The sequence below is a fragment of the Astatotilapia calliptera genome, chromosome 13, assembly GCF_900246225.1.
Source record: "Astatotilapia calliptera chromosome 13, fAstCal1.2, whole genome shotgun sequence".
Taxonomy (NCBI): Eukaryota; Metazoa; Chordata; class Actinopteri; order Cichliformes; family Cichlidae; genus Astatotilapia; species Astatotilapia calliptera.
The window spans coordinates 28,629,174-28,654,061 of NC_039314.1; the positions used below are offsets into that span (position 1 = coordinate 28,629,174).

The 24,888-nt window shown below is 42.0% G+C and overlaps 1 protein-coding gene across 4 annotated transcripts; it reads left to right on the forward strand.

The window, feature by feature from the left end:
• The first annotated feature begins 822 nt into the window (after positions 1–822).
• On the forward strand, positions 823–24,888 carry LOC113034800 (polycomb group RING finger protein 5-B). 4 transcript variants are annotated; one of them, XM_026189850.1, is made up of 10 exons: positions 823–1,188; positions 6,069–6,152; positions 6,317–7,044; positions 7,900–7,996; positions 8,398–8,453; positions 10,613–10,672; positions 12,022–12,197; positions 12,475–12,573; positions 14,339–14,428; positions 24,438–24,888. In XM_026189850.1, the coding sequence occupies exons 3-10, from the start codon at positions 6,930–6,932 to the stop codon at positions 24,483–24,485; spliced, it is 741 nt and encodes a 246-aa protein (XP_026045635.1). In that variant the 5' UTR covers positions 823–1,188; positions 6,069–6,152; positions 6,317–6,929; the 3' UTR covers positions 24,486–24,888. The 4 variants fall into 4 exon arrangements, with proteins under 4 accessions (XP_026045635.1, XP_026045636.1, XP_026045637.1 ...); XM_026189852.1 differs by lacking the exon at positions 823–1,188 and adding an exon at positions 1,356–2,099; XM_026189851.1 differs by lacking the exon at positions 6,069–6,152.

The following is a 24,888-nucleotide window of genomic DNA, read 5'->3' on the forward strand; positions in this document are numbered from 1 at the left end:
ATGAAAAGCCTTCTTTTAATGCATAACTCTGAGCCACAAAGTAGTGCACATCCTGCACCAGCAGGTTCTTGGCCACTTGAAGATGCTGGTCAGTGATAATGACCATTAACCAGTGCTTGCCCTTGACGACAGAGCGAGAACGAACTGAGCGGTGAATGGATAAACAAACAAACTGAATCATCATAAATCTATTATTTAATATTTATTACTTTTTTATTATAGAACTAGGAATAAAAAATACTATAATAATAATAATAATAATAATAAACTATAATAATACTAATAATAGAATTCTGGATCAGCACCATGATGCAAACTTGTGGCCATAACATATACAGTATGCTGGAGAAGGCATAAAATGTCACTGTGTATATGTGTGTGTGTTTTATGTGTGTCCTTTACACTTCAACGATTGCTCCTCAACATGTCAAACAGACACCATGAGACTGTAGTCTAGTCTCCCTGCTTGATTCAGATGACAGCTGTTCCTTCTTCAACGAGACTGTATATTTACCCAAACTTATTATCTTTCCAGAACAGAGTGCTGATGAAGCCCGAACACACCAAACTACAAGTTATCACAAAATGCCAGAACTGTTGAGCATTAAAAAAACCTGACAGAGGAATATGGCCATCTATTTTATACAGTCTATGGTATAACCCGAGTTAATTAATAACTGGGATTTCGTCACTTACTCGTGTTTATAATTAAGTTGTGAGAAATGTTGCCTTAAGAAGCAAACAGTTTTTCTGTGGCAGCACACACCTGCACGTGTCTGATCTGATTTCAGGACGTTTCTTTCTCTAACGCATAAACTCTGCAGTCACATCGCTCGCTCGGGTCTGGCCAACTGAACAAAGTGAGTAGCGGCGTTGATCGCTACACACCGCGGCTCGGTGTGTGCATGTGCGTGTTGTGGGCCAATAGCCACTCAGTTACACAACTGCTTTCAGTTTCCGAGCCCTGCCTGCTCGCCTGGTGGTTCCCCGCCCACCGCTGCTCTCTGCTGCCTGCCTGCCTCTCTGCTGGGCGGACTGGGGCAGATCCGAGCCGACCAGTTCCGTGTTTCTCTGCTCACCCAGTTTACGGAGCAGACCGTACCGGAGGACCGGACAGCGTCACGGTGGACATTCCTGTCCAGCAGCGGCATCCGTAACTCCGGGGACGACAGGAAAGTGAGCGCGGAGGTGAGTAATGTCTTATTGCTGCTCATTATTTGTGCGCGGACGGAGAATCCATCAGCCGCCGTCGGTCGCGTTACGTTTCAGCCAAACTTTGACGCTACTGGCTGTCCCTCCCTCCCCCTTCTCTCCCCTGCTCCCCCCTGCTCCCTCCCTCCCCACTAACGCAAAGTGCGTCGCGCACACATGCGGGGATCGCGGTATGTTCACGCAAATGTATGCCTGGCGCTCCTCGTTTAAGGCCGTGACACGAATCTCCGCAACTTTTATCGTCGCTGCGATCCGCGCACCGTAGGTGTGCAATCGCCGAGCAGAAGCTGCGACGCGCGAGCGCGAGCGTTCGCGCGTGCGTTACACGTCCCACTGTGTCGCTGCAATGTGCGCGTGTCGTCCATTGATGTTGTTTTGACAAATGTGACGTAGACCGTGACGCGCCGTAACGATGAGATAAGCAGATTCTCTGTGTGTGTGAATAAATAACGCTCGCGCGTCTCTGTGCGCGTGCGCGCGCTCCTAATCTCGTCGGGTGGATTTCTAAGCTGCGCACTTGAGATTTTTCTAGCAAAAAGCGAGACGCGCTGATGAGCGTGGAGTGGAGTACACGCTGTTTCCTCCGTGGACTTTGTCCGTGCAGCGAGTGGGCTCCCTCAGTCCAGCACTGCACGCACACCTGACGTACACGCAGCACCTGAGCCGTGTGTCCGGGTTCCAAACTGAAGGAAGCGGCGTGAGGGTAAAGTGCACCCGGGATGACGAGGAGTCACCGTCTTCCTAAACGTCGTCCAGTTGTTTCTCTTTGCAGTTCTGACCCTGCAGCACAGCCCGCATGTAACATCGTGTGATACAGCCGGGTGTGTGCAGGTGGTGGGCCCAAAGTTTGCGCTCAAACGCTCACTGCGTCCGTCTTTGAGCCAAAGGTGAGATTGGCTCAGGTGTCAGCTTGGTCAGTAAGCTGCATCCATATCGTCTATGCTTGTACACAAATGTGGCATAATTGTGTTATGCCAATAATTGCAGATGGTAAATGGGCTGGTTCTTATATCACGCTTTTCTACTCTGAGCACAACAAGCACTTCACACAACTTGTACATTCACCCATTTGCACAAGCACTTTTTTTTCCTATGCTGTTTCTAAGTGCTTCCTATCTAACAGTCACGCACTGATGGATGCATCGGAGACCAACATGGGGTTAGTATCTTGCCCCAGGATATTTGGCATGCAGACTGGGCTCAAACCACCAACCTTCCGGTTAGTAGGTGACCTGCTCTACCACCTGAGCTACAGCCACCCCACAGAGCAGTCAGTCACGATATTAAAACCAGCTGTTTAATCCTGTGCAGGTCCCACTAGTACCGCCAAACAGCTCTGACCTGTCAGGACTCTCAACCTGGAGTTCTTTGGGACACGCGGGTTCTGGTGTGGGACTCTCACGAGTGCTCTATTGACTACTGGATACTGAGTGGGAGTGTTTCAGTGCAAGGTTAGCTCATTGCACTTTGAGCAGCTTTTTGCAGTGTGGGGCGGTGCTCGTGGTCCAGGTGAGGCGAAGCAGGTGCTGCTGGATTGTTGGTGTTGACGTCCAACCTTGTACTGTAAAACAACAACAACAACATTATTAAAACCAGTGAATGGTTTTAATAATGTGGCTGATCAGCATTTGCTTTCCAGCCACATTCATATGCCACATGTCTCCTGTAATACCTCTAAATTGGCACAAACCCATCCCACCCTTCGTGGAGTTATGTCTGAACTCAAATCATCACCTGAACATTATTATCCTCACCAAAAATCGCTTGAACTCTGACAGCTATTATGTATCAGGTGAATTTTTGGCAAACATCACAGAAAGAACAAGAGTGCTGGATATGGTAAATATCTACAGCCTCCCCACACAAAGCAAACAGTTCATGCAGTAATTTGTATGATAATTTTTGTTTAAATGTTGTGTGGCTGTTGTGTGGTTAACGAAGGGAATGAATCTGACATGAAAATGCTGATTAATTTCACATCCAGAGAGATTTACCAGCCATTTACTGTAATCACAGCACTGACACCCATCAGTTGTTTACAAAAGGGGGTATCCACAGTAAACATGAAACTTCAGAGTGGGTTTTGTGGTGACACCACATGATTAATATGCAGCTCGGTGTCTATATTTGAAGCAGGCAAGCCAAAATTCAGCCAGATCCATCAAAATGGGGATGGAATGGGGGCAAGTTGGAGAGGTTAGCTATTCATAGTTGGGGTAGTGCAGTAGAAATGGATGCATGTAGGTCAGAGCTGTCCTGCTGGGTGAATGATCACGTCACTGTTAGTTAATGATAACCACATTCATTATTAAGTGTGCAAATACAAGATGGCAGCTGAACTAGAAGTTTGTGCTTTTCTAGTAAAGTCCCATGCTTGCATTTTAGCCTAACAGTTCTACTATCATAAGCTTTCTCATTTGGATATGCAAATTGGGACAAAATCTATCAAAAGAGCCAGATGTGAACCTATCCTCAACTGTAGACATGGTTTGGAAATGACTGGATATTGCTGACTGTCCCTCTTTCAGTCTACTGACTTAAAATAGTTTGTAATAAAGAAACAGCCATGTAGAGGCCAGCAGGTCACTCGAGGCTGCTTACATGGTGTTGTGCAAGGGAGAAACAACAGAAAACAGGAAACATTGATTAAAGATCCAGATGAGGCAGAAGAGCTCCACTCCAGGCTCTGTGGGTGTTTGAAAAGCAGCACCACATGAGCCTCATCGAAAGCTGGTTAGGGCAGAGAAGATGAGGGGTCAGAGTTAGAGTTAATCATTAGGCTAGCTTTCAGGTGGTACCCAACCCCTAGCCCCCAACCCGAGCCCTAACCCTATTTGTCCCATCAATGTCAAGCTTTGAGAATAACTTGAGAATCGTTACATACTATTCTTATTACAAAGGGTTATGATCATCATCAGTGATGACTTAAACCTCAGGGGATTATGGCAAAGTACAGACGAAAGAAGAAACATTTCAAGGTTTATGGTTAGAGGTAGTTATAAAGGTTAAAGTGTGGGAATACTTAAGTTACTGCTTGTACTGATATCTGTATGTACCCAAGCGTTATAATACTGATTTATGAACTTATCAGAAACTGTGACTTAATCGTGTTTTTCTGACTCGCATCTCGTTGAAGACCAATGAGAAATGACTCACAAGGACAAAAGTAAGGTGAAGCTATTAGTCCCATAAAACCAATTTAAGATTATTCACCTTTGGTGAGGTTTTTGTTTTCACCACATTTTGAGTCACATTTTGAGTCACATGTTCCGTCAACAGTCAACACACGACAGGCTTCTCTTAAACACTCAGCCCTAATAAAGTGGGGTTAGTTTACTGTATGGGGAACTTCGTAGCTACCAGATTAAAAAAAACTTCTCATTTTCTATAGAAGGAACTGAAAACAAATGATGGCTGCTTCTCAAATGTCAGGTGTCATTTGTGTCATATGTCATAGATACTGAGCATTGTAAATTCTAAATACCAAATGTCACGGTTCTGGGTCAGTTTGACCCAGCATTTTGAGTTGTTATGGTTTGGGTTTTTTTTTCAATGATGGATTGTTCTTTATGTTTCTCTGGTGCTTTGTTGGGTTTTATGATGAATCTGTGTTTCAGTTATTTTGGTGTGTTTTTGCATTATGGATTGTTTTCTTATTCTCTTGTAGTGCTTGTGGTGGTGATGATGATGATAGATATTATTATTAGTTTCTTGTTTCTGTTTATCCGTGTTTAAGGATTTGTTGTTTCATGTATTGTTTGAGTTGCATGTGTTATATTCTGTCTGCGTCTTTGTTTAGTGGGTTCTTGTTTCCTGTTTTATTGTGAAGGTCTGTGTCTCATGTGAGTGTGTTCAGTTCTACTGCTCCCCTGTCTCGTTAGTCCAATTTCTCCCAGCTGTGTCTCCCTCCTGTTTCTCATTCCCTGATTACCTCCCTGTGTATATAAGCCCTGTGTGTTCCTGTGCTCTCTGTCGCGTCGTACCATCAGGTCATACCTGTGTGTTGCCGGTTCTCAGTGTTCGTTGTTCTGTTCATGTTTTGTGCTTTGCCAGCAATAAAGCTGTGGTTTTCTGTTGACATTTGGCTTCACGAGTCCTGCTTTTGGATCCTCACCTCCGCCTGCCGCACACAGAGCCCTGACACCAAATGAGGCAGACAGAGGAAACCAACAAAAGAAAAGTGTAAACAGACCCTCAAGGGCCAAAAACCACTTGCACAGGGTTAACTGGAGGAGTAATGTGGTAGAACTGTATGTCAAGTGAACATAACCATCAAATAGAAAAAAGGAAATCTATTTTTCCTTTTGAATTTCTTCAAAACACAGGATAAGATGTAAGGTTAGACCAAACCCTAACCCTTTGGTGGGTGAGAAACCAACTGGTTAAATTCACAGTTAGGAACTGTGTGTAGAATAACTGAAGGCTGATTTAAGGCCTAGCAACTAGCTTTCGCAAGTTGCTCAGTTCCTTTCATACATCGTTTTATTGTGTTTGTGCAGGTTCTCAGTCATCCTGGTCTTTATTAGTCTTGAGGGCTTGAAATGAAGATAAAGGCAGCATCGCTTCTCTTGTGTTTGTGAAGATGGAAGGACTCTTGGATGAGAGGTAGAGCGTCTTCACAAACCAAAAAGAAGTCCAGCTGCTTTTATTTCAACCGCTTTAGGTATTGCGTTGTATCTTGTGTGAAGATTCGTCCTTTGAAAGTATTTAATTTGGGTTATTTTAATATTATCTTTATTTTGTTTAGAATTTTTGAAGATGTCTGTTAAAGCCATCAAGCTCTTTCCTCTTACGATGTATATGGGTGGAGATTTCTGGAAAAGTTTACAGCACTAAAACTGTTCTTCTTCTTTTAGGCTTTCCTAAAGTCAATCCGGTTTCTAATCAGAGCTCCACTGTCCCATCCGTTGCAGGACTGCTGGTTCTTGAAGTCTCTGAAGGTCCTTTTTCATGATTCTGACTGCATAATCGGGCTCGCTGTCCTTCTGCAGATTGAATTTGCATGATTTTAAAAAAGTTGCCTAAAACTTTTGCACAGCACTATTTTCAAATCCATCGACACATTTCCCCCCCAACATTAATTTTTGTTTTTGATTTTCTTTAGGTTACTTCATCATGACTTAAAGGATCATTACGCTGTCCGCGTCAAGAGTAAAGACCACAGCGACGCCACCAATGGTGAACAATCTGATTATGCAGAAGACTCTGAACTCTCTGTAGCTCACCTGGGAAGCTCCATGGATTAAAAAGGTCACTTTACCAAAGTCAGGGAGGAAGACGTGACGCCCGCTCTTTGGGAGTTCTGTGCCTGAAACAGGATCACATCATCTGGACGAGCTTTTTGTATTTTCTGTTCATTTGGAGTAATATGGTTCATGGAAGATGGAATAAAATATCAGTGGGAGTTATTCCTAAACAAGGACTGACTGCAAAATTCAAGAATGGAGCAGGATTTTACACAGTAGGATCTCGTATCTCATATCAGTTGTGGATGGTGTAGGTACCTTGTAGGTACTACCCTGGACACAGTGGATTTTACACACAATTCATCTACAAACATCTGAAGTGCAGCAGGCAGTATTTGTCTGTAACTGGAAAAGTCTTCCTTTTCTCACTGTTGTAAATGGACGTCTGAGCCTTCTAAAGCTAGAAGGGGATATTTTCCATCTTCTGTTTGGTGTCTCACTGTTGGCAAAAACAGGGAAAGCCCTCCAAACATGTCCGGTACGGGAAGGAAGCACTTGGTCAGAGACTTTAACCATTTCATCACCTGCTACCTGTGTCGAGGTTACCTGATTAAACCGACCACAGTCACCGAGTGCCTGCACACATGTGAGTCAAAATAACACGCAGCAACACACAGAGGTGACAGTAGGGGTGAAAATCCATCGAGGTAGTGGGACCAAACCCAGACCGATCTAAGGTTACACGTAACCCTGACCAAACTTTAAAGAGCCGTAAAGAAGCAGGGCAGGGCTCAGTCAAAGTACAGCTACTGTGTATGACAGGTGTGAAATGAAGAAAAGTACAGATGTTCAAACTGTTGATCCGCCTTGGTGTCATGCTCATGTCAGACTTAATTAATAAGTAAGTTACCACTGATGCGAGCAAATGTACCCAGCTGCAAGTGTTAGAGCAGAGACTCCTACAGAAAGCTAGAAGCTTCAAACACAGTGTCACTTCTTGCTGTTCCTGTTTTTCAAACCCAGAATTACAGCTACCATAGTTCCAGTAAAATTCTACTTTGACAGACTATTTGAAGTGGATGTGAAATTGTAGAGCAAGGTGAATGAGGCAAATGAGCTGTGAAGCATCGGAACCGATGTCGGCACTAAAACGCCGACAAAGTCTGAAGTTCAAACTGCAGGATTTCAGTTTTTTCATAGAGAGATTTGGAGGCTTCCCCTTTTTCAACATGAGACTAGTTTGGGCGGTTTGAGAGTGTGCAGCAGATCGTGACAACCTGGTGATTGTCAGTGGTTTAGAAAGCTGAAATATCAGCTCGAAACAAGGCAAGCCAACATGCTGCCCCAAAAAAACCTCAATGACAAGGCAAAATGATGGTTTCACAGATGAACAGCTCATTTCTCTGCCTCTCTCTCTTTTATTCTGAATGACCTTTTAAAAGATGGGTTTACCTGCCTTAACCTAGAGCAGAAGCTCATTTTGAATATATTTCTTTTGCAGTCTGTAAGAGCTGTATTGTGCAGCACTTTGAGGAGAGCAATGACTGTCCTAAATGTGGCATTCAGGTCCATGAGACCAACCCACTGGAGATGCTCAGGTAACTTTTGGCTACATAACATGTTTTTCTTCTCTCACTTTATCTGTTTTTTTTTCCTGTCATTCGCATGTTGGACACTTTGTATTTCTTTTTATTTAATCTTGAAAGAGCTGCAAAGTTTTGTAAATGACAGTTTTAAGAGTTTCATTCTTCTCTGAACTTCTTGTTGTGTTTCCATTATTCAATTGTACTTTTCTACATTTTGCTTTTGTGTGTATTTCAACAGCCCGAGCTACTGATTTTCTCTCTTCTATTCTCTCCTTTGGAAACTTTTATTCCTGCTTGACCTCACCTGATCGCTCCCTTCACCTCCACCATTTAACTTCTATTGCCTACTTTAATTTCTTGTTATCCCCCAATGCATCATCCCCTCCACCTCCTTCTCACTGTCATATTCTCAGGTTAGACAACACCCTGGAGGAGATCATTTTCAAGCTGGTACCCGGACTCAGAGAAAGTGAGTTTGCCAGATGGTTTCATCAATCTGTCGCCTCAGTTTGCAGTCGGTGTTAAATTATGTGACTATTCATGGGAGGTCGGGAAAAGAATTTACAGCACTCCCATCACACAAATCACTGGAAGACTAAGGCTTGCAACCAGTTTTAATGAAATGCACAAATTGCCTCCAGCATGCACTCTAGCAAACATGATGCTGCGTCTTGGTGGATTGAAAGCAGTTTAAAAAAGGAAAGAGTTACAGTACACCATCAGAAATGCTTTCAAAAGACTAAAACTGTAACTTTTCAGAATTTAATTTGCAGCAGCAATTATCGCTGTCATTGTTTTAGACATATCTTGCTTACTTTTGTCCCCTTTCAGTTTGATTTTTCTCTAATACTCATTCTCTTTAGTCTGTAAACATGTTCATTTCTGCTGTAAAGTTGGACATTTTTGACCTAAGGTTCACTTTTACGGCCAGTCGCATGTGGACAAACCAATCATTTGTCAGCATCACATTATTTCCAGAGAGGTGGAAGCTCAAACGTTTAAAACTAGATGAAGATGTACAGCCTTCTCTCTGTGGCAAGGCCAACGGGAAGCCAAGTCAACATGTCTAACTAAAGTGGTGATGGCACTATAATTTTATTGCTCCATAACTTCACCTCAGCTGATAGAGCACTCTGGCAGCAGAACGATGGAACAAACGTCATATATTTTTGTAGCTTTCGGGCCTCTCGGCCAAATGGTGTAAAAGTCACCGTCCTATGAATCCTCTCGTATGGTCTACAGAGAGAAGACTGTGGACAGCAGGCAAGGGTTTTGGTTTTTATCTGTCATGTAGATGGTGATGGTACAAGCACAGCATTGCTGTTCACAGTAAATAATAATGAGCTTTACGTTACAATGCTGTTCTATCCGGATGGTGAACTACCGTCTAGGTGTTAAGAGATTCTGAGTATGAAGTCTCCAGGCCCACTGACGTCTTAAATGTGCAACAAAGACAGGAAGAAGATAGGAGTTTTGTTGTCCCTGTTGCTAGTAAGCTGGAAATCATGCCTGGAAATTCTACTCGACATAAAAAAATCCCAGAGGTCACAAAGAGCATCGAGAATTAGCGATACAACGTAAGCACAAGTGAAGTTTACCAGTGTCTCCAATTATGCTACCTGCTCTTCACCCTGGTGGCCCGAGTGCATTGTCTGGCTAATGTTCAGAACGCTCAGCAGACATCAAAGCAGATCTGGATCTGCTGGATCTGGATTTAAACCAGAGGCAGCAAAACTGGTCTGTTGGCCAGCGTAAAAAGTGAAGGTGTCACGTCAGATTAAGAGGCGACAAATGGGCTGTCAAAAGGGAATTAGAAGAAGACTTCCAGGCTGTTTTGAGGAGATATGAATATGAGGGTGCCTGTAAATTTTGGTGATAACACAACAGTGACCACTGTCTGGTACCAGGCGGCCTGGGTTCAACTCCCGGTGTGGGAAGAGCCAATATAGCAAATTGTCCTTAATGAAGGGTGTTTGAGATGTTAGAATACGCTTCAATTGAGTGATAAAATGGCCCTTTGAGGCTGACAGCTAACTTTAATTATAGCAGTTATGAGCACATCACAGCAGGGCTCGGTTTGATGTGTCCAGGAGAAACGCAGAGACTTAAAATAAATACATTCCCAGCTTTTCTTCTCTCTAGCAGCTTTAAAATTGGTGCAAGTGGCTCATTTTCTCTTATGGCAAGACAGCATATTGACCTTTTTCACAGCAGTCGTTCTGACATGTCAAAGCATGCATAGAAAAGAGGCTGCGTTGTTTTTTGGAGGAGGTCCTTGTATCACTGGAATGGCTGGAATAACCAATCCATTGTTATTGTTATTAATTACACCCGCTTTTCCTGCTGTTAAAGGCCAACTGTCTGCTATGAAAAGCTTTTATTGTGCAAGTAAAATAGTTTTGTAAGCTTAGTTAAACTCCTCCTAGGAGCTTCAGTGAATCAGTTTTATGAAAAACAAAAGTCTAAATTTAGTACAGGAGAAATGTAGCTGTTTGATCCCAGACTCTTAACACAGCGTAGACAGAATTCAGTAACCGCGATGTTAGAATCACCCATCCTCTTCTGATGGATTTGGTCTCTATGATTGCTTCATACTTCATTCTACTTTTGTTTTTTCCTGTAAATTAGAAGAGGAACAGCAAGAGCTCGAGTTCTGGAGGAAGAACCAGCCCAAAGAAAATGGCCAAGGTAAGCTGGACCCAACAAAACCCTTTATATAGTAACAGTAACACTTCATAATAAGCCCGCAGCCAGGGGTGTAATTCCCCTGTAATTAAATTAATTTTATTATAAATTTGAATGCAGTTATACAAATACATAAAGTAGGCACTCTAGAATAATTATTTACTTATTTATTTCATTAAATATAAATATTGAAAAGTACAGTGTGCCTATGATGTAAGACTGGGAAATTTTGTTTGTTTTTACACAAAATGACACACTACTTACAATTACGCTGTACTTAAAATTAATCATGCTTTATGTAAAATGACACATTACTTCAAATTACTTACACACGTGACTAAAATTGACTTACAGTATAATTATTTCTTTGTTTTTTTATTTATAAAAACCTGACTTCTTACCCCCTTTTTGAACTGTACCTACCTGTAAGTATTAGTAGGTAAATATAATTACGCTGTCATTTCAAATAAAACACATTAGAATTCCATTAAATTACAGGAGATTTCCACTGTGTCACAGATTTCTCACCTCGTGTATTAGAGTGGGTGGAGATGACTGAAATAGGAACACTGTCATATGCAGTGTAAAGAATTTGCCATGTAGGGGGACGGGTGGCTGCGTCGCCTCTGTGCCTCTCACACCTTTTCTTTAAAACTGGCAAAAAGGAAAAAAACCATGCCATGGAGGAAGGAAGCCAGTTGTGGTTGTTGCATCTTACTCAGAATGTCTGCACGCTTGCTTTCATTATTAGAGAAGAAACTCTGTAAAGAAGGGGGGAATTTTTTATCAAGTTTTGATACATCAGCAGGGAATTTTCTTGTCAGACTTCGTACCCCCCTTCACCACATTTTTCAGTGCAAACAGAGCTCGTGTTTACAGACATTGACCAATGCACCAATGCATCAGGTTCAAGTTAAAGAGAAACAACCCATATGGAAAAGAAATAGTAAAAACTTATAAAAGACTTGCATAAGATGTGGCCTATTCATATAGTGAATCACAGAAGGCTTATATGATTTACTCGTGAAAGCGGCCCCTTTCTCATTACTTTCATATATTGTTTTAGGAAGTATCCAAAACATACAAGTTTCATTTATATAATTTTTCAAGGGATCTTATATCTGTTTTCACTCTTGTATGCTTTTCATACAAGTTCCACACAAGACAGATACAAACTAAGATTTATATCTATCTTTTTTATATATATCTTTTCCATGTGGGAATGTAACAAGTAATAACTGGAACAGTTGAAAACCGATCAAAGGCTAGACTTGAATATTGTGGTTGATCATCTGGCCCAGAGTTTTAGCGATGCAGCTTATCCACAACTAACATCCTTAACCTGCCTGTAGAAAACCTGAGGTGTCCACGGTTCGGGGTCCCCGATGCTGGAGGCGACGCTGGTGATGGTGGAGGCAATGAGGCGGACGGTGCCGGCGATGACGACTATCACAGGAGTGACCCACAGATCGCAATCTGCCTGGACTGCTTACGCAACACAGGACCGTCGGGGGAGAGCACGGTCACGGTGTGTGTTATTTTACATATAACCTTTAATTAAGAAATATTAAATACTTGTACAGGCATTGAAACACAATATCACCTTGTTTTGGTCCTCTCTATGATGTAAAAGGGTATTCCATTTCTTTGCTGCTGTATGTGTTGGTAATGTTTCCAAACTTCACGGGTGCTTGGTGCATAATCCCCTGTAAAGATGTAATTGTGTTTTCATGTCTTTTCCTTTAAAAACCTGCAATTATGCCTCATTAAATCAGTGTGTAAGAGTTATTCTCTCATCCAATTAGGATTTGATGAAGAGGTTCATCCGCTGCTCCAGTAGAGTCACCGTGGGAACAATTAAGAAGTTTCTCAGTCTTAAACTAAAGCTGCCGAGTTCCTACGAGGTATGGAGCACACTCTGTCCTCCTGTTTTCATTCATTAAAATATGTGTGTCATGATTCAAAGGCATGTTTTTCTTTACTTAACCACACAAACTCAGAGTTATCTTTCAAGTTTTCGGTTGATCGGTAGGATTACCTTCGTGGGGCTTGATTGTTGGATGTTGAGCAGTGATGGTCATAAAGCTCTGCAGCTCTGCCCATAAAAGGCAAAAATCATACTTGAGTTTGAGTTTGACTGGTCTCCCCTTCAGGGTCATCTCCCCGTGCACTTCTGGAGCACCTTCAGCACTCCTGCAAGTGCTCAGTCCCATTCTGACCACCTGCACTTGAGTTTCTGAGCTTTCACCATAGATCTCAAACAGAGCAAAGAAACGTTACAGTGGCAAACTGACACTTTTAGAGGCTTAATTTGGCTTCCTGGAAAAAAATAAATGAAATCATGGGGTTTTTTTTCTTTATGGCCAGAGTTGCAAAAATCACTCCACTTTGAATATTTACAGGGTTAAACTTACTTCATAATGTAATGAAGTTACTTTCTTCACTACTTTGGGAGGGCTGACTAGAGTGTAGGGACCTCTTTATCTAAGGGAACCTTTTAGGAGATGTCTGTCCTAACTGTACCTCACATTATTACTTTGCTCAAACAGTCTTCACGCACATTTTCATTTTTTCTTTGTACACATAAACACAAGAGTTACCACAAAAATGGCTTCCCTCTGAGAGACTAGGGTCCACTCTTTGGATCTGTGGTGCATAGAGTCATGGATGTCTTCTTCTCAGCCCACTGTAATTCAAAGAAATGCTGAAATGCGGTGCTTTCCAGCCACATCACAGATCTGTTTTAGTTCTGAACTACTACAGTTCTACTACAGTTAGTGGGACCTGACGGTACAGGTGTTGTCACACATTCAGGGTGTGAAGTCTGACTGTCAGAGGCTGACTGTCTCTGACGAGGATCTGCTGGAGGTTTCTTCCTGTTAAAAGGGAGTTTTTCCTTCCCACTGTCACCAAAGCTCTTGCTCATAGGGGGTCACCTGATTTTTGAGGTTTTCTCTGTATTGTTGTAGGGTCTACCTTAAAATAAAAAGCGCCTTGAGGCGACTGTTGTTGTGATTCAGTACTGTATAAAAATACGGTTGGATATCATTAAAAAATGCAGTGCAGGCACAAAAGTTAAAGTTGCAACATGCTGAAATTCCATTGTATAAAAAGGAAAATGATGCATGTATTTGGTAGCATAACTCTGAATTGTTTAACCAACAGCTGTACTGTGTTACATATAAAGTGCAAAATGCTGGAGAGTTCAGTTCAACATAATGAAGATTTAGTGGATTGCATTAAAACAGCAGAGAAACAGCATGTGGTCAAATATGAAGCCAAACTCTGACCAGGTTAACAGTTCGTAGCCAGATGCTCATTAATATTCCATGCAAGCTATGCTATCATCTGCCAGCTTTAGCAAAGGATTAAGAAACTGTTAGCTTCCACATTTGGAGCAGGCCGAGCTAAAAGTGGTATCACACACTCTCATTTACACACTCACATATTCAGAGAAGCCTCCCACTCACCACCACAGTGAACTTCCCCTCTCCTTTCATCTCTCGTAGAAGTGAGAGCTCAGCTTTTGTTTTCGTTTGTCACCTTCTCTGTCTGGGAGGCAGCTTGGGCAAAACTTTGTGACTGTAACCGCTTCGTTAAAAGCTGTTTGTGTTTGTTTTGGACTTGTCAAAGCGTCCTTCTTATGTATTTTCCTTCTTTTGTTTGCAGCTGGATGTTCTGTGTAACGGAGAGATCATGGGCAGAGATCACACTCTCGAGTTCATCTACATGACCCGATGGAGGCTACATGGAGAGAATGTAAGGCTGTCACGTTCACTTCCTGTTCATGTGTGAGTGTTTGCATCTTCGTGTGTAGATGCATCGCTGCAGGAAATGTTTGCGTGCACGCGTGCGTCTGTGAATCTTATGCATTCATGCACTTTAGTGAAAGCATGCGGTCCTGGTTGAATGACTTGTATATTCAGTGTGAAATGCTTTTCCAAAGGAGCATTTCTGTTCAGAGAAGGTGTCAGATTGTGAAAAAGGAAACTCGAGACTTTTTGCAACATAAATTTATGGTGTTGGTACAGAATACTGATGTTCAAGAGACGCCCGGTTTGAATAAAAGATTCGCCTCTCATGTAACATTTCGACATTTCATCTTTACCTCTGTTTGCTAAATTTGAACCACGTCCATCTCCTCTTAGAGGCTCGGGGTTACTCTGCATCCTGTTTGGTTTTTGTTAAGGTCACTTTGCAAAGTGAAGTCAGTCATATCTGCATGTTTAACAGATGCTTAGTAATGACAGTCAAAACAGGAAACGCATTACTGATGATAAAAGAGATTCTGTGCACCACATTTATTTTGTGCATAAGAAGGTATATTTCTTCTTCACAGCCTTTTTTATATCTACAAGAGGAGACAGTGGGGTTGTTTTTAGGTCACGTTCTTACCACCAGGATGTCAGAGACCTCTCTAAGGTTAGGGCTCACCAAAATGCAGCTCTTATATGCAAAATAACACGACTTGTATAATGTTGATAACACAGGTAACATTATCTGCTTTTTGAAATTTGGCTTATTTAACATGTGGCTAAAAGCCATAATTCACTTATTTAATAAATGCTGGATTGATTTGATTAGACGTAAACAGCGCAGTGTCAAAGGAAAAGCTTTGTGTCAGTTTAGATCCACTAAAAGGCATTAGAGTTGATTTGTGGTTTCGATAGTTCCCAGGTGAATATTGCTGAAAAAGGCAGATTAGCTCTGTGAGGCCGAACCTCTGATGTTTTGGAGAAAGACAAAAAGGAAGGAAAGAAGTTTCTGATGTGTGGAAGAAGAATTTCATTAAAAACAAAATTTATACTGTGCAAAAGTTTTATGCAAGTGAGAAAAACATGTTAATCATTTATTTTCATCAATCAACAAAATGCAGTAAAAGAACAAACGAGAAATCTAAATCAAATCTATACTTGCTGGGACCACCCTTTGCCTTCTTCTAGGCACACACACAGTTTTTGAAGGAACTCGTCTCGTAGGTTGTTCCAAACATCTCAGAGCACTAAGCACAGATCTTCTGTGGATGTAGGCTTCCTCATATCCTTCTGTCTCTTCATGTAGTCCCAGACACACTCCATGATGTTGAGATCAGGGCTCTGTGGGGGCCGTACCATCACTTCTTGTACGTCTTGTTCTTCTTCTTCCTCGCTGAAGATAGTTCTTAATGACTTTGGCTGTGTGTTTGGGGTCGTTGTCCTGCTGCAGAATACATTTGGGGTTAATAAACAATCACTTATATTTCTGAAAGCTTTCTTTGTTTACAGCATTTTTCACACTTGCCTAAAACTTTTGCACAGTCCTGTATATTCTTATTGCCACAGGTTATGGTTAGAGGTGCATGTATTAAGTAACATGAAGCAGAAATAGATGGTGATTTCCAAAAGTAAATCTTATTTTTATACCTGGCTTAACATAAATATGTTCAGCAAAGTTACAGGAAATGTAAAAAATCAAATTTTAAGGCCTTTGTTTTATTGATTTTTTTTGACTATTTAGTTTGAAAATAGGAATGCTTTAAAATGCTTCCAAAAAAGCCGATGTCATGATGTACATTAACTGACACACACACACACACACACACACACACACACACACACACACACACACACACACACACACACACACACACACACACACACACACACACACACACACACACACAAAGCAGGACTTGTCACTCTGAAACGTGCTGGTACTCTCAGCCTTGGGCTTCAGGGTCATCAGTCCTGTGACGGTTCAGCGAGCCAGTGTGTCTGCCTTTGATCTACAGTAATTGTGCTGACTTGTGCATGAGTGGCTGTGTATCTGTTTGCACGGGTGAGTATTTGCATGAACTTCTACTGCTACTGAAAGCTCCCGTCCATTTCTGGATGGTAACTAATGAGTGCAGGCAGCTGGCACAGCAAGACGCTTCAGATACCGGGTCAGGTGGAACTGAGAAGGAAAGGCAGCAGGAAGGAAGTCAGTATGAAATGACAAACTTATTAAGCGTGTAGCTTTTCAGCTCCAGCTGAGTGTCATCATGTCCTCTACAAAGTCCGCCTGCCGCTGAGCTAAAATGTCTTTTTTGGATCTGTTTCACTGACTAGTCAGAGAGGACGGAAAAGAAAACAGAATTATTTTTCCTTCTCATTATATAATCGTGTCGCACTGTGACCGGAAAGCTACGCAGGCCAAAGTTGCATTGAGTCAACTTTAAATGAGTCCCAGCAGAATTCGGATCCAGTCTAAACTCAGCACATGCCAACCCTGAGGAAGATGGCGTCTCTGCTGCTTTATTTTCCAGCAACGCAGCTTTTTTGAACCTATTAATCCAGCTTGATTGGACATCCGTCTTCTTTACTAATGTTACAGACTGTTTTATTGTGCACAGATTGTCAGAATTGCAGGTCACGTCTTTTTCCATCTGGGCCTTTTTCCCATATGGCGAATTATCCGCACAGATTATGAACACATGGTTATTACAGGATTTAGGACAATTAAACAAATCATTAAAAGAGTGCTGCTTTGGAGAGTGCAAGTAGAACAAAAAAGATTTTTCTGTTACGTAAACTTTTACTGAAAACATCTTGAAACCACAGATAAGAGTGAGGATACTTAATCTCTTCGGTCAGTCCTGTTCCAGTGCTTATTTACCAGTCATCACAAAGCACTTGGTGGTCTCCCCTCTGTCTCCACTGTGAGTCTCTGTGTAGTAAATGTGGCCTCGGTGATACAGGAACTGCCACAAAGGTGGTTTTGAGTACTTTGGCAGGACTCGTTTCATAACTCATCCTCACGATACTTGATGAGGCACCTAAAGGGAGCAGCCAAAAGAAGAAAAGGTTCATGCTCATGGACGTGAAGTTCTCCCTCACTTACCTGAACACCGTTTTTCATTCTATTGCTTTCATATTTATTGATTTGTGTCTATGTGTCATAAGGTGTGATACAGTCTGGATGTAGAGGCACGAGTACTTTGCCAGCAGCGTAAATTATGTCTCCAATTAACTTTTTTTTATTTCCTTCACACCTTCTTACTAAACCCACTCAGGTTTAGGCAGTAAAATCACTTGGAAGGATTAGAAAAAGATCACCGCTTGGTTAAAATGTCGTCACCCTTTAAAAATGTCCACCTGCACGCAACGTTTCAGCAGCAAGAGCTAAGTGAATGTCGTCCGTCCCATGAGTCCTGAGTAAAAGTGCTAGATGCAGTGGGACCAAGTGTGGATTTGATAGAGTTAATGGATCTGGAAAGCCAGTCCAAAGCAGGGAGACCGAAGGAACTGGAAGACAAGAGGCAGGCTGGTTGGTCCATGACAGAAGTCATGCACATGGAGAAATGAGTTAAAGTTTATATAAGGCACGGTGATGATGAGATGATGCCAGGGGAAGACCATCTCTGAATCGAGGAGGGGGCCTAAGGGTACATCTGTCACCATCTTACAATGCTGTGCAGCCATTCCCCAACTCTCTGTGAATGGGACTCATGGCCATTGATCAGTGGTTGTTGATCAATGGTCATGAGAATTTGCATAATTAAGATTAAGGAACTGACCTCCCAGCCCTTTGTTTCCTCAGCGGGCTGGTTTCAGTCATTATGCAAATGTACTGTTTCTAAGGTTGGAAACCTGCAGTCAGCTGACACTGAAGAAGTCACTTGGATGAAACGTTTCTCCCACAAAACGCTACGTCCAGATGAACAGAATCAACTTTTGGAGATTTACTTACCTGGATGATTGAGCGTGCATCAAGATACTTTAAAGATTGATAAAACAAACACACAAACAGAGCAACGAGAGGCAAAGCAACTGTGGAAAAAGGAAGAGGACACTACAGTTTAAATTCTCATAGACTTACCATCCATAAATACATATTGTAGGGAACAGACCAGGGAGAGCATAACATGGGCCTCAGATGACTCAGTCGCAGTATCCCATCCTAGTAAGGACTGTGAAAAACCAGGCTACGTGTCAGTTATCAGTTAGGTTGTTGTCACTGATCGTAGTTTAGTTCAAATAACGTTTTTCCTTCTTAAAATGTTTTTTTTTTAATCAAATCACTTTTTGTCCTTTTTAGCTCAGCTTTAATCAGTGGTTTAATCAGACTATTTAATCTCTTTGAAAACATTTAGACGTGGAGCTCAAAATATTCCACAGTGAAATAAAACACTTGGAGTATCCCCAGAATACACACTGACTCCAGGTCAGCGCTCAGAAATTGAAAGCATTCAAGCCAAATGTAAAAAGAAAACATGTTGAGGGAAAACCTCTCACATGACATCAGGAGCCACATTTTCTATCTCACCTCCGCCCACCGCCCCGATGCTCCACAACAACAGACAGAAGTCTGTCCGTCAGAATTATTTATGCCCTCGCTGGTGAGTCATGAGGATAAACAGCCAGAAATTATTTTTGAATCCTGTTTGAACCCTGTCTGGTTAAGGAGAGGGATGACAGCGAGAGCGAGATAGATGGATACAAAGCGCCAGAGTCGGGAATGGAGGCAGAAGTCGGACAGAAAAAAAGATACGAGCCATTCATCAGTCTCATCCTTCTGACAACTCTGCAGCTCGGCTTCATTTTCTCCCTCCGATTTAGAGGCCGGTCAGGACGGATCCGCTCACACGGGAGCAAAGGAAAATCAATCTGTAACCTCCCGGGATGTCATTAAGTCAGGAAACCGCTTTCTGACTGCCACCGTGGTGACTTTTAAAAACACAGGACTGAAAAACGTTTACGAAAAATACTCTTAATGTACACGCACTGATGTCTGTTATTAACGAATGGTATTTAATTATGTTGCTAAGCACTAAAATCTCTGCTTACTCTGGTTCATTTCTGTTTAAATGAGTCAGATTGGACTATATGAAGGCACCAAGTCACACACTATTAATCAACGGCTAATCTTTATCCACAGCGCGCTACAAGGAATTAGAGCGCTTTATTAAAGGATTTTAAATCCATGAAAAGCACCATGCTAATCTAAAGCACTTTGCATATTTACCAATCTTAGAATCTTAAAGTTGGAAAAATATGTTAAACTGCACCTAAAAGTATGCAAAACTCATCTGTGGTGTACAATTGGCCAAGAATCAAAAATCAGTGTGTTGTGTCATGTGATCAAAGTCTTAACAGTAGAAGACGGGGAGAGGCAGATGGTGATGGCGAAGAACTGTCCACATAAAGTGTCCAAACAACAGACGTCCAGTCTCTGAGTCATGATGACTAAACACAGCTGCTCCCGATCTGGAATTTGGCTCTGATATTTAGAAAAGTGTTTGCCGTTTTTTTAAAATAGCAAACGCAAAATGTGTTTCTGGGGTCGGGTAGAGTCACAGACTAAAGCTGCAACGCAGACGTTCCATCTCTCCTGCAATCAATTCACCTTGTTAAAGCACATTTCGAGAGCTGGCACCGTGCGTGCAGAAGCAGGGAAGCATTTGGGCCGAATGATGGAACTCAAGTGTGAAACTCAAAACGTATTCCTCAAACATCTTCATGCATGTTTTCCGCATCCAGAAAAAGCTGAGCTTATTCACAGCCCCCACCGTTTGGACTCTAAAGAAAGTTTACAGCAGAAAGAAATCTGACTGCCTCAACTTTGTGTTGTTGTGGGACGATATTAACCCTCTGAGGTGACGGTGATGACCCAGCACTAACCGTAACTCCGATTCTGAGCAATCAGAGGATATGTCATCTTGTTTTCTCATGAAATTGTTCTCTAAAGTCTTGGAGAAAAGAAAATAGTCATTCTAACAAACACACATTAAAAGCTATTAACAAAAAAGAGTGAGCTTGGGCCTTCTCCAAAATATAGGATTAGGGTTAGCACCTGTGATGTCTTAGACCTTGGATCAGAGGAGGCATCTGTACCGGAACAGCAGAGATAAGAACTTAATTTATTCTTGGAAAAGTCTCTTACACCTAAAATAAAACTGCAGAGGTGCCCTACTGGGCAGTAGTGCAGAAATAAATCTCCTGGTATATTCAATTACAAGAAGGCATCGGACCAAAATGTCCTAAAAATAGACACAGCATTATTACTTAGTATTTAATACACTGTCCATGTGGTACAGTGAGGAGCAACACAGAAACAACTGTAGTTCGATGGCAGCACATGTGAGTTTCACCATGTGTAGTTCCTTTGAGTGTCATGATCCTAATGTTGGGATGTAGGTCTGCAGAGTGGTCGGCTGACACATTATAAATCAAAGAGTTTCTAAACTATTTAAAGAAACTTGTTTCATCCCATTTGAAGCCACATTAGATGCAATCGTGAAGTTCACGAACCCAAAAAACAAAAACCATCCTAGATTGAAACTGGGTCGTTTCCCACTTCAGCTCCAACTGGGCAAATATTCAGATTCCAATTATCAATATGATTTTAAAGATTATGAAAACAAAATACTCCCAATAAAACAATTATCTTTTGTTTCTTGCTGTTCTTATTGTTACATACTGCACCTCCTCCATAAAAGATCTTCCACAAAGAATGATTATTAAAGATTATTTTGCCTAATTGCCCAAACTTCTTTTACATCCACATGCAGCCTACTTTGATCTTATGTGGGTTGGACTGGAATATAAGGAAAAGAACAGTTTCTCAGCATGTCTCAGGTTTTCTACATGATAAAGAAATATTGCTGTAGTAAAAACATCTATCAGCATAACTCTTTAGGCTTCAATTGTAAGTAGTGTATGTATAAAAAAGTAATAGAAATCTATTACTCTGTTGTAGTAAGAATGACCATGTGGAAGATCTGTATTAGCAGGAAAGCAAAAATACTGTAAAAAGTCCAAAATTTATGTCATCTTTAACATTTTCCGAAGCCATCCACTGGTGCAGGTTGGAGTCTTCGCCAGCTTGTCTTCAGCCCTGGGCCTTATGTTTGACACCCGTGGCCTGAGGTACAGGTTCAAACTCCAGCCCTCGAAGTCCTGAAACCTGCTGCAACACACCTGAATACAATTAGTAGCTCATTAGCAAGTAGCTCAATGGCAGTTCAGCCATTTGATTCATGTTACAGCAGCTCATGAGATAATCAACATGGTGCAATAAAAGTACTTTTAGAAGTACATTTTTCCAAACACTTACATTTGCTTATATTTACTTGAGTAGCGTTGGGGGTTGCCACCTCAGCATGCAGTCAAGTCTCGGTAATGACCTACTCATTTTATTCAGGTGTGTTGCAGCAGGGACACGTGTGAAAGTTTCAGGACACCGGCCCTCGAGGACTGGAGTTCGCCACCCCTGGCTTAGGGTGATCACTGCCTCTGACAGTGGAGACGCTGCTTGTCCTGTCAGAGTTAAGGTTGGTGTTGGGCTGGTTTAGGAAATCCCTGATGGAAAAGAGTTAAGTTCTGTCATGGTGTCTATGCCAGTGAGTAATCAGGTTACAATAAGATTATAATATTTAGCAAAGCAAATGATTATTGCCTAATGTTTTGCTGACCTTAATTTGAAGGTCTGCAGTTGTCACTTTGTTTCCTGGAAGTTCAGCTCTGAGAATGAACCTTTGTGATCTGTGATGTGATAGCTTCTCCAGTGTGTCTGAGAGCAGAATTTCAGTCTCAGGGGGGCAAATCTGATGAGCAGGGCAGGTGTTTCCACTGAATGACCTTCACACGCTTCAGGATGGTACGGTGGAACTCAGCTTTGACTGACCCCAGGTCTGAGTGCCAGTTTTACATTTACAGTCTTTGTCCTGAATAAATAACAGTGTCGGTCTCAAGCATCCATCTTTGGGTTAACAAGGTCTTATCTTTGATCCACACATGATGTGGATCCTGGATATTGTCTGGTTTTTCACTCTGGTTGCATTCAGACACAAGTATCTACAACAAGATAACATGAAATTATTACAGCTTTCTGGTAAATATGTTATGTTAAATATGTTAAATATTAGGAATCTTCAGACATGCCATCAGCTTCAAGCACAATGTATGAAAATCAAGTGGGAGCTTCTCACTGGAGAAACCGTCTGAAAGCAATTTATCGATCAACATGTAGATTGATGGATTTATATTGTGATGATTTCATGATTAGCTGTGAGACCGGGCTGGAACAACCTTGCAGACTCAGCACAGCGTATGTATTTCTGCAGTGTAATTGCACTGTATGGGGACAGAAATGCTGAGTGAAAGAGTGTCAGAGATGCAGATGCAGATGCACACTGACAGAGCTGTTAGATTGGCTTCAGTGTTCTTTTTTATTTATTTATTTTTTTTTTGAGGCATGATACAGCAAAATGCAGAGGGAGATGACAGGAGCTGCACTCTGCTGCACCAGCAGCCTCGAGCTGCCAAAAATAGGAGACAGACTCCAGAATCAGGAGACTCCCTCTTCGCTTTGCAGCTGCTCAGACACAAACACTTTTTCCTTTTTGAATGTTTCATGAAAAGGGTAGCTCACATCATCTGAAAGAGGCAGGAATGTATGTATCTGTCAGGAATGACAACTTTCTTATTTAACCTCAGTGATGGAGGGATAGCACATGGACCAGAAGCCCATAAAGAGGCTGAGAGGTCAGCTTCCCTGAGGCCAGCTGGGATTAAAGCTGCAGAGATTGCTACTCGTTGATGCATTTGCACATAGAGAACAAAACCTATTGGATCTAATCTGCTTATTTTGCCGGTGGCATAGAAGTCCTGTCTCTCTGGTGCTGCAGTGTTGTGAGTTCTAGTAAAATGTTGATGTATTGAGGAGCTGCAGAACGACAACTTTTTCCCTCTAACGGGCCGATCAGTTCTCTTCATCACATCAATTTCTCTGGAGGATCTTTGCTGGCGATGAAAACTGGGTCTTTGGGACGAGCCAACAGTTTTCATATAAAGTGTCTTAAGTTCGCCTGTCAGGTGGGCACGCTCATCATTTTTACCCCTCGACCTGAAAGGCTCGGGGCGGGAGGCGGGATGACCCAACTTTGTGAGCGCGATAATTGATTTTCAAGTTGATACCACTGGTGCATCTACAAATACTCTCAGTGACGCCGACCTCAGGGTCAGAGGTCAAGTTTTCAGAAAATCTCGTGAATGTGATAACCCGAGAAGGAAGTCACCTAGGAGTTTCAAATTCTGCGAGCTGGCAGTATTTTTTCATCAGTTTGCAGATATTTGAATATTTGAGTTCTCCTGTAACATCATGATGCACCTGAGGGCAGGATTCACGATATCATGTTCTTTCTTTTCGTCTTTGCTCGGCACCTCGACCAAGCAGGTTTGCATCCTTGCTGAAAACAATCACTTTGTATTTTTGACTTTTTAAGTCACAGAAAAATCTGCTGTTCCTAAAGCGCCGATGTTGTTTTTAAAACCTGAACAAATTCCATGGATGCTCCTGCGACAGATATGAAAGACACAAAAGTACACACTGGATTTGAACCATGTTCTTCTGCTTCAGGCTTCCTCCATCGCTGCAGAGCACAGCCAGGTGGATCCGGGACAGTTTAATAGAAACTGCATTACATTCAGAGGCGGTGTGTGTGTGTGCATGTGTGCGTTTCAAACCACCTCTTATTTAATTCCTGTAACAAGTGTGAAAGTATGTGTTATTGTTGTGACTGCTGTTCCTGCACCTTTTACAAAGCTCTGTAAAGGTGCGTTCACTAGATGAACCGGCACAAAGCAGCTCCTCGCAGCGCCGTTTCTCCGATGATTCCTGTTCGTTCAGCAGCAGCAGCAGCAGCAGTGTGCATCGTCCTCTGAAGTGTGCTTAAGTTTACAGTGTAAAGAACAAACCATCGATCGTGTCTCTCTGAAACAGTTTCTCTTGTTTCTGTCTCCTTCAGACATATCCCATGGTACTCGAGTACCGGCCACGCATCGACTTTGGCTGAACCACAAGTGCAAGAAGAGGACCACACACACACACACACACACACACACACACACACACACAGTCATCCATACAAAGCAAGCAAGACATTAAGAACATCTGCATTTCCAAGAATAAACTACACATACACACACACGCACACACACACACATACACACGCCAACCATATGCAGAAAAAGAGAGAAATTTAAATGTATTTTTGTACAGCCAATGATGAAGTGCTTACGTTGTTATGTTAAAGAGCTTTTATGCTACATAGAATAATATATGCTATAATATATGATATTTTTAAATGTATGTCCCTGTGCCTAAAAGAGCTGTTCGGATCAGAAATGAAGTATGACCATATCTCCTCTTTGCCTGTCTAACTCTAACTGTAGAATAAATGTTGATTTTCTACTGCT